Genomic DNA, 10,238 nt, shown 5'->3' with positions numbered 1-10,238 from the left:
CCAAAGCAAGCAAATGAATGCCCCTGCTGACTGGTCCACCGTTACCGAGGGCCCGTATTAGCTGGCGGGTGCCCGCTGATGAGAAAATATTAAGCATAACGTCAGCATTGGAGTAGATTTCCGACTGTGATGGCGGGGAGTACGGCGCATGTTCTTCCAGGCTGGATCTGAACAGAAGAGCTGACGCTCGTGGGAGGGGGAGTTTCTTTTTTGGTTTATAGAGTCAGAATAATAAAAATGCTGGCATTGTGTATTCTTGCAAGTCAAGTGATAACAATAAACGTATTAAAGCTTCGCCTGAAACTTACTGAGATTCCATCTAAATCACATAATGGAAGCCTATGTGGTCACTTGCTGCATGCTTCACTCTGATTGGTCCCTTTCCCTCTCAGCATGTCCCACGGCGAAAATCGTCCAATGGCCCGAGGAGGGGAGCCAGGTTTCCCCACGTCCTCCCCGCTCTCCCCATCCACACACACAGACCCAGGAACGATGAGGAGCCAATGGCAGCCCTCATAACCAAGTGGGTGGAGCTATCTGTTCCCAATATGGTAGCCTGAGGTGGGGCGAGGAAATGGAAAGGGTGTCTGGTAAGAAGAATTGGGTAGGAGATGGTAAGCAATGGATGGATATGGGAGAGAAGGAGGGAGAGAGTGGAGAGAGGAGGGGGAGACAAGGGAGAGAGGGTTGGGAGAGTCACGAGAGGAAGAGAATGGAAGGTGAAGAGAGTGGATGGAGAGAAAAGAAAGGGGAAGTGAGAGAGAAAGGAAGAAAGTAGGGAGGGAGTGAATGGAAGGAGAAAATGGGAGTGTGAGAGAAACAGGGAGGGCGGAAAACAGGAGAGAGAGAACAAGGGAAGGTAAGGGAGGAGGAAAGAGAGGGAGATGGGAGAAGGGTGAGACAGAGAAAAGGGGAAGGCAGCGGGCATACTCTTTAAATGGTGGGCAATACAGCAGTCAGATACAGCATGGTTGTGAGCGTGATGGTTAGATCACGGGGGTGTGGTCAGATCAAGAGGGTGTGGTCAGATCACGGGGGTGTGGACGGCACGGTTTTTGGAGGGAAAGTGGTTGGGAAGTAGGGGTGCTGTGACCCGGCAAAGTGGCGTTTCACCCGGAGGTGGCAGTCCTCTTGCTGCCAAAGTGAGGGGGTAGATGGCCCTCCTGGGTGATCGGGCCCCTGGGCTACCGCTGCTTAATGGGCCGGGTACAGAAGAACAGAGAATGTGCTGACGTGGCCCCAAACACATACCTGGGAACTTCTGGGCTCCGCCTACCCGAGACTGCCCTTGCAGTACGTCTGGGGCGTTTCCGCTGATGTCAGGAGGCGGTCCCGTTGAAATCACGGGAAACACCCCCATTTAAAGGGGAAATGGGCAGGGAGTGGGGCCTGTCAAGACCCGGAGGATTGGGGTGTTGACTCGGAGATATGCCCATACACTACATTAGAAGGTGCTGCGCTTTCCTTATCCAAACCATGACGGGTCAGGAGGTGAAGATATTCAGAATGGAGTCACCTGTGTTCAAGCAGAGATTCCAGCTGTGATATAGCAGGGAGTAAAGCACCAATCTGGACTCTCAGATATCAATAAATCAGAGAAGATTTCACCCTGAGACTGGGGTAAAAACCCTGAGAATCTGCAGATTCACCCCGAGACTGGGGTAAAAACCCCGGGAATTTGCCGACTTTGAGGTAAAAACCCTGGGACTGCACTTTTTTAAATAACTTGTTCCTTGCCTTGAGAATCTGCCCATCCTGTATACCCTCACATACCCCGTCTCACCCCTACCCTCACACACCCCCTCTCACACCCCCTCTCACACCCCGTCTCACATCTACCCTCATACACCCCCTCTCACTCCTACCCTCACACACCCCCTCTCACCCCTACCCTCACACACCCCCTCTCACACCTACCCTCACACACCCCCTCTCACACCTACCCTCACACACCCCCTCTCATATACCTCCTCTCACATACCCCCTCTCACTCCTACCCTCACATACCCCCTCTCACCCCTACCCTCACATACCCCGTCTCACTCCTACCCTCACACACCCCCTCTCACCCCTACCCTCACCCCTACCCTCACATACCCCCTCTCACCCCTACCCTCACACACCCCCTCTCACACGTACCCTCACATACCCCCTCTCACCCCTACCCTCACACACCCCCTCTCACACCCCCTCTCACACCCCGTCTCACATCTACCCTCATACACCCCCTCTCACTCCTACCCTCACACACCCCCTCTCACCCCTACCCTCACACACCCCCTCTCACACCTACCCTCACACACCCCCTCTCACACGTACCCTCACATACCCCCTCTCATATACCTCCTCTCACATACCCCCTCTCACTCCTACCCTCACACACCCCCTCTCACCCCTACCCTCACATACCCCGTCTCACTCCTACCCTCACACACCCCCTCTCACCCCTACCCTCACCCCTACCCTCACATACCCCCTCTCACCCCTACCCTCACACACCCCCTCTCACACGTACCCTCACATACCCCCTCTCACCCCTACCCTCACACACCCCCTCTCACCCCTACCCTCACACACCCCCTCTCACCCCTACCCTCACACACCCCCTCTCACCCCTACCCTCACACACCCCCTCTCACCCCTACCCTCACACACCCCCTCTCATATACCTCCTCTCACATACCCCCTCTCATATACCTCCTCTCACATACCCCCCTCTCACTCCTACCCTCACATACCCCCTCTCACCCCTACCCTCACATACCACAATCTCACCCCTACCCTCACACACCCCCCTCTCACTCCTAATCGACCCTCACATACCCCATAGCTTCTCCCCATGCCGATACTGACCTTTTCCAGCCAGCCCGTTTGCTGCCGCCTGCCCTCACTAAATATGTCTGCCGGGGATTCCCGAGCCTGTGCTGAGTGTGTGACGTATTTCTGCGGCGCCGGCTCGGTTGCGGGTTCCTGTGATGTAGAGGTGAGAGAGGCTGCTCGGGAGGTCGCAGGGGTTTAGCGTGTGTGAGAATGTTTGAAGTTACCCCCCAGAAGAATTCCCCCTACCTGTCGGCCCCCCGGAGTAACGCTACCTGCCCCTGCCGGCCCCCCCGGAGTAACGCTACCTGCCCCTGCCGGCCCCCCCGGAGTAACGCTACCTGCCCCTGCCGGCCCCCCCTGAGTAACGCTACCTGCCCCTGCCGGCTCCCCCTGAGTAACGCTACCTGCCCCTGCCGGCCCCCCCGGAGTAACGCTACCTGCCCCTGCCGGCCCCCCCCGGAGTAACGCTACCTGCCCCTGCCGGCCCCCCCCGGAGTAACGCTACCTGCCCCTGCCGGCCCCCGGAGTAATGCACTGGGGTGACCTGCACACACCTCCCATTGTACGGGGCGGTCGTGCTCCGCTGAGTGTGAGTCGCTGTGTAATTACATGCAGTGCTGTGTAAAGGAAGCTGCCCCCAAGAGCTTGCAATCTGTCCTCACACACCATCATTTCTTGATCTTGCCCTGTGCAATAAATTAACCCCATGAGCGACAGAGAGGGGCAGAAGTTATACACCAAGGGAAAGACTCAAACCTTAATCAGTCGTCGGTCTCGCCTTCAGGAGCCGTATGTCTATCCCATGCATGTTTAATCCCCTCACTGTATTACCCTCTACCACCTCTTCCGGGAGGCTGCTCCATTTATCTACCGCCCCACCCTGCATTTAACGGTTGTGGCCTGACTTTTCCGTTTGCTCTCTTTTGGCAGCGATCATGGCGGATTATAAGATCCGAGCGTACCGGGACTCGGACTACGAGGCGGTGCGGGATCTGTTCTCCGGCGGGATGAGCGAATACGTCCCCGGCGTCTGCCTCCACGTCCTCAAGCAGCCGTGGGTGGTCTTCGTCCTGACCTGCATGTTCCTGTCTCTGATGTGCAGCTCCAAGTCGCTCATCTTGCCCATTATGGCCGTCACGCTGGCCCTGGCCCTGGGCCGCCAGGCTCTGGGCCATGTCTGGAACGTGTACATCGAGCGCTGCTTGAAGGAGGATCTCCGGGACATCCGGAAGACGTACATGGAGAGCGAGGGCTCGCGCTTCTGGGTGGTGGAAGCGGAGGACAGCGTCGTCGGGATTGTGGCGGCCAAGCCGTCCGAGGAGAAGGACGGCGAGCTGGTCCTGAAGCGAATGTCCGTGAGGAAGGACTTCAGAGGGCTGGGGATCGCCAAGGCCCTGTGCCGAGAGGTCATCGGGTTCGCCCGGCAAAACGGCTACCGCTCTGTGGTCCTCAACACCCTGGTGGTGCAGAGCGAGGCGCAGAGGATGTACGAGAGCGCCGGCTTCACCAAGTACGTGGAGGTCGTGCTGCCCACCGTCTACGGCAAGCTGGTCAACTTCACCATCTCAAAGTATCGCTACGACGTCCTGCCGGCCAGCTGAGGCCTTCCGCCCGGCCCGAAAGGAACTGTCTCCCGGCGGCCCCAACGGACCAATCCCGTCGACCGATCATTGCACTCTTTTCTATTTTCCTTTTTTTCTTTGTTAAAAAGTAGTATTTAAATTGTCATTAAATACTCGGATTCCCACAAATCGCACTCATTCCCGTGTTTTATAAAATTCTTCTTCTCTGGCTGCTAAGAAACCTTTCAGGTCCCCGAATCGGGACACTTGGCAGGTATCACTGATACTCGGAGCAGCCTCTGTGTATGGGGGGGGGGGGTCGTCTTAGTGCTGCATAAAGGTGGCTGACCTTCCGCAGAGTAAGGGTTAATGATTGAGTGTGATGGGAGGCGGGGCGGTCGGATCATCTCAAAGGGCAAAAGGTATAAACCAGAATCTTCTTCAAACCCGCAAGAAACTTCTGGAGGAGACGGAAGCCCAAGGCCGGAGCTGTCGCAGCGTAAGCGTGTGATTCAATATATGTATATGTGTGTGTGTGTAAATGAATGTATTGGGGTGTGTGTAAATGAATGTATAGGGGTGTGTGTGAATGTATAGGGGTGTGTGTAAATGAATGTATTGGGGTGTGTGTGAATGTATAGGGGTGTGAATGTATAGGGGTGTGTGTAAATGAATGTATTGGGGTGTGTGTAAATGAATATATAGGGGTGTGTGTAAATGAATGTATAGGGGTGCGTGTAAATGAATGTATAGGGGTGCGTGTGAATGTATAGGGGTGTGTGTAAATGAATGTATTGGGGTGTGTGTGAATGTATAGGGGTGTGAATGTATAGGGGTGTGTGTAAATGAATGTATTGGGGTGTGTGTAAATGAATATATAGGGGTGTGTGTAAATGAATGTATAGGGGTGCGTGTAAATGAATGTATAGGGGGGGTGTAAATGAATGTATAGGGGTGTGAGGATATGTGTGTGTGAATAAATGTATTTATGCATATATGTATATATATTATTATGTATGTGTGTTGGTATACTGTGTGAATGTGTGAATAAATGTATGTATGTTTATATATTATGTGTGTGTGTACTGTATATATATATATCTATATATATAATGTGTGTGGGGGGGTATATATATATGCCTGTTTTTTTTTTTTTTTTATTTATAAAAGTTTTCAAGAATTGTGATAATTCTTGGAATTTATTCGTCTTTTAATGACTTTTGTTTAATAAAGCGAGTCGCGCTGTGAAAGTTCTGGTGAGAAATAATGAGAATTATGAGAAATTGTCGAGTTCTGAGCTCTGTGAAGCGATGGTAGAGAGCGGCGGCCGCGGGTGGTTTTTTACGTTGATAAATGTAAGATTACGCATTTGGGGGTGACGTTCTTGGGAGTGATTATTTCCGAGGACTTAAAGGTAAGCAGGAAACGCAAAAAAGGGTCGGAAAAAGCTAGTCAGGTGACGGGTGTAAAGCAGGGGGCATTAGTGGCAGAAATAAGGAGACCTCGTCTGAAGTATCGGGGGGGGCAGTTCTGGAGACCCCATCTACACAAGATATCCATATTCAGAGGAGGCGACTAAAATAGGGAGTTGTGTGCAGGATAAAGACTGATGGATTTCAATGTGTCTGGCTTGGGGAGAGGAGAGAGAGCGGGGATGGGAGGAGAGAGAGAGATGGGGAGAGAAGAGAGATGGTGAGAAAAGAGAGCGGTGATGGGAGGAGAGAGATGGGAAGAGAAGAGAGCAAGGATGGGAGGAGGGAGAGAAGAGAGCGAGGATGGGAGGAGTGAGAGGGATGGGGAGAGAAGAGAGCGAGGATGGGAGGAGGGAGAGAGATGGGGAGAGAAGAGAGTGAGGATGGGAGGAGGGAGAGAGATGGGGAGAGAAGAGAGCGAGAATGGGAGGAGGGAGAGAGATGGAGAGAGAACAGAGCGAGGATGGGAGGAGGGAGAGAGATGGGGAGAGAAGAGAGCGAGGATGGGAGGAGTGAGAGATGGGGAGAGAAGAGAGCGAGGATGGGAGGAGTGAGAGAGATGGGGAGAGAAGAGGGCGAGGATGGGAGAAGGGAGAGAGATGGGGAGAGAAAAGAGCAGGGAGGGGGGGATGGGAGGAGTGAGTAATGGGGAGAGTGGGATAGGAGGAGTGAGTGATGGGGAGAGAAGAGGGGGGATGGGAAGAGCGAGTGATGGGGAGAGAAGAGAGGGGGATGGGAGGAGTGAGTGATGGGGAGAGACATTTAAATACATAAAGGGACGAAGGACGGGAGACAAATGTATTTCTAAGGAGGAGAAAAGTTACGAGAAGAGCCCGGAATCTCACATTAGGGGGTCAGAGGATTAAACAAGAAGGGGGGGGGGGGGTGCTCGCTTTTGCCTATTTTTGGATCCAGGCCCACAAATCCCTTTAACCCTGCCCTGTCTGTAGCTCTCCCGATAGAATCAGCGTATGGAAAAATACCATGAAAGTTATTGCCCCCCCCTCGGGCTTATTATAGGCTTTAAGCAATTTTTTCCTCCCCGTCAGTAAAATTACTGGGTGAATGGACCTGCAGGACACAGAGGACGTTCCCTGGCAGTAAAACTGCTGCACCTGGCCCGAGACCAGCCCGGGGTTGGTTAGTTTTATATTATTATTATTATTATTATTATTGTTACATGTAATGTTTTTAGAAAATCAGGACTGTTCCAAGAAAACCAGGACGCATGGGAGCTATGTTATTGATTGACATATACTATATATATTATATATCCGTGGCGCTATATAACAGGATTATAATTACCTGCAAACAATGGGGTTTTTAGCTCGGGATAACTTTATTTATAAAGACAGCAGACATCATGCTGTTAAACTACATCTCCCATGATCCTCGGCACAAAGGTCTGTTAATCACAAGACTGCAGCGTAGACTTTGCTTTATAGACGCAGTGAGAAGATTTTGCTAATTGCCCCGGGGTGAATGTTCTGGGGTAAAGTGACCGGGCAGATAGTGAGACCAGTAAATATATATAGAGAGGATTCATCACCTGTGTAAAGTTCATCTAAAGTGAGGATATGCGACAGGGTCACGCCAGGTGGGTGTCGGGGGCAGTTTTTAGGGGGGGGCAGGTGAAGCTGACATATGTCTTGCAGCGGACTTGCGTGGGGCATCAGCGTATAATGGATATTTATCTACAGACAGGGCTGGTTTGGGGACAACAGAGTCATCAGACCCGGGAACGCTCTGTGTTTTGCCCCAATCTCAGGGTGACGGGGCAGATTCCCGGGGTCACTCTGTCCAACTCCTTCCTACCCCCCCCCCCGGGATCATATATGAGCATACCTGGGAATTTCCCCAGTGGGCGATCCCGTGATGTCAGAGGGAGCGGAAACACCCCCATTTAAAGGGAAAATGGGCGGGGAGCGGGGCGTGTCAAGACCTCGCTCCCACGACCCGGAGGATTCGGTGCTTCACCCGGCAATCTCCAGGTCAAACCCGGAGAGTTCCCAGATATGTATATAAGACTCCCAGTTGGTGCTTTTGCCCCCAGTATGTTATGGTTGATATCTTTGCTTGAATGCAGGTGATTCCAGTAAGTGTATCTTTAAATAATGACAAGTGAGGGTTTCCATGACGACCGGTATTATAAGCGTTTGGGGAACCTTCATTAAAGGGTTACTATGTTTTAGTAAGGGGGTCTCAGAGGGTCTCGGGGCAGAAGCGGGAATCCGATATCAGGACATGCCCCAGGAGAGGGGGCAAATAACACGAGACAAGAGGGCTGGGGGGCAACAGGGAGAGGAATGGATAAGGCCTAAAAAGGAGGACATTCTGAATGGGCAGGAAGTGAGGGCAGGAAGTGAGGGCAGGAAGTTGGGACAGGAAGTTGGGGCAGGAAGTGAGGACAGGAAGTTGGGGCAGGAAGTGAGGACAGGAAGTGAGGACAGGAAGTGAGGACAGGAAGTTGGGTCTGGAGTCTCCTGCTCCTTAGTTGGGATCTAAGATTCTGAGGGACCCCACGGATGGTTATTTTCTGACGTTTCTATTCCTACATCTTTTATCCCCAGATCCAGGTGACGTGGCGCCTTTTTTAAGGAAATCCCAGCCGGCGAATTACACGGCGCCTGCGCTGAGTTATCCGGTTACCCCCCCCCCCGGTGAGTTTATGTATTTTTATTTATTGAGCCGTAACAGAAACATGGAAAAATCAGGACTCCTTCTGAAACCGGGACTGTTGGGCGGGATGCAACAAATATTTTTTCTCGATTATAAGACGAGGTTTTTTCAGAGCAAATACTGTGAGAAATGCCCCTCGTGGTATAATCGGGGGGCGTCTTCTAATCAGACGTCACATAGAGCTCTGACTACAAGAGCCAGCAGAGCCCGCAGAGTATTAGCTCTCATGTTGTCTCTCGTTAAAGGAGCCGCCATGTCGGATTACAGCATACGGCTCTTCGAGGACTCGGATGGCGGGAAGGCCCGGGAGCTCTTTTCGCGGGGGATTATCGAGCACGCCCCCGGTGCCTTCAGTCACATCGCCGGTCTCCCGCGGATCTGGATCTCCGTGCTGGTCTTGTCCCTGCTCTCCTTCTGGATCACCGGCTCGGTTCCCCTGTCCGTGCTGAGTGCGGTCGTCTCGTTGGTCACCCTGTGGTTCTGCACTCGATATGTGTACACGTCCTACGTCGAGGAGTGCTTGTCGGGGGACATGCTGGACATTAGGAAGTATTACTTGGAGAGGGACGGGTGTTGTTTTTGGGTGGCAGAGTCCGCCGGGGAGGTGGTGGGTATCGTGGCCGCTGTCCCTTCTTCAATCCCCAGCAGTGAGAAAATCGTGGAGCTCAGGAGAATGTCGATCGCCAAGAGCCATCGGGGGAAGGGCATCGCCAAAGCCTTGTGCAGGACGGTTATCGACTACGCGCGGAAGGCGGGCGCAGACGCCATCGACCTGGAGACGTCTTTCGCTCAGACCGACGCTCAGTGGCTGTACGAGAAGATGGGTTTCCGCAAAACTCGCACCTATTACCCGCCGTACATCATAGCGAAGTTCATTGACTTCCATGTCCTGTGTTACCGATATGATTTCCCCCAAAACAGGTGACATTCTGGAACCTGTACGCTCTCTGAATAAAGATGTTTTGGTGTTTGGGGGGGGGGGGTTTGTTTAGTAATTTTTCACAATCTTTATTACAGAAAAAGAAAACAAAATGAAAAATAAAGAAAAAATCTAATAAACAATCCATTTTTTTCTTCAGATTCTTCTTCTGATTCTTCTTTAGAGAAAATATTAGAAATATGTATTTTGGTTGGAAAAAAGGGTTGGATACCGGGGGGGTGGCAGGAGTCCCAAGACCACCGAGTCTGCAGTGTCTCCCAATTGACTGGAGCGGGGGGGGGGACCCCAAGCCACCACAACCATGCATGGCTCAAGCCCTCATCCCCACCCAAAGATAAAATGACACGGGTTTTGTGGGTAAGGGCATTGGCCACAGCTTTATTAAACATCTTGAACCAGCACATTGTAACCATAAACATAACCATCCTGCCAGCCGTCGGGTTACCGACAGGCAGATACCCCAAACATTACCAGGAGCTCTCGTTCTGGGTACCATCAGCCTCCGCAGAACTCGTCTCCCCAAGTCTTCTCTGGGGGAGAAATGTCACGGAAGCCTCTGTGCCAAGGGGCTCCTGGAGGGGACTGAGTGCCAGCCTCCTTCCTACAGACTATGGGCCCCTGGTAAAGAGGGCCACGTTATCCTTTTGTGTTATTAATAAAAATGTATTTAATTTCTTAACCTTTTACACAGCACACTAAGGTCTGGGAGATAATATAATCGAGACAATGTGTGTTCCTTAGTGGCGTCTGTGTCCTTCTGTATTG

At 52.2% G+C, this 10,238-nt stretch overlaps 2 protein-coding genes across 3 annotated transcripts; both read left to right on the top strand.

The window, feature by feature from the left end:
* Positions 1–2,846: 2,846 nt before the first annotated feature.
* Positions 2,847–4,571, top strand: LOC128477077 (probable N-acetyltransferase camello). Of its 2 annotated transcripts, none has more exons than XM_053458048.1 (2): positions 2,847–2,983; positions 3,751–4,571. In XM_053458048.1, the coding sequence occupies exon 2, from the start codon at positions 3,756–3,758 to the stop codon at positions 4,419–4,421; it is 666 nt and encodes a 221-aa protein (XP_053314023.1). In that variant the 5' UTR covers positions 2,847–2,983; positions 3,751–3,755; the 3' UTR covers positions 4,422–4,571. The 2 variants fall into 2 exon arrangements, with proteins under 2 accessions (XP_053314023.1, XP_053314024.1); XM_053458049.1 differs by lacking the exon at positions 2,847–2,983 and adding an exon at positions 3,287–3,409.
* A 3,859-nt stretch (positions 4,572–8,430) lies between these two features.
* LOC128468351 (probable N-acetyltransferase CML1) lies at positions 8,431–9,594 on the top strand. The gene is made up of 2 exons (XM_053450044.1): positions 8,431–8,514; positions 8,782–9,594. The coding sequence occupies exon 2, from the start codon at positions 8,787–8,789 to the stop codon at positions 9,456–9,458; it is 672 nt and encodes a 223-aa protein (XP_053306019.1). The 5' UTR covers positions 8,431–8,514; positions 8,782–8,786; the 3' UTR covers positions 9,459–9,594.
* The last annotated feature ends 644 nt before the right edge of the window (positions 9,595–10,238 follow it).

Source organism: Spea bombifrons, chromosome 1, assembly GCF_027358695.1.
Source record: "Spea bombifrons isolate aSpeBom1 chromosome 1, aSpeBom1.2.pri, whole genome shotgun sequence".
Lineage (NCBI taxonomy): Eukaryota > Metazoa > Chordata > Amphibia > Anura > Pelobatidae > Spea > Spea bombifrons.
This window is presented reverse-complemented; position numbering and strand designations above follow the sequence as displayed.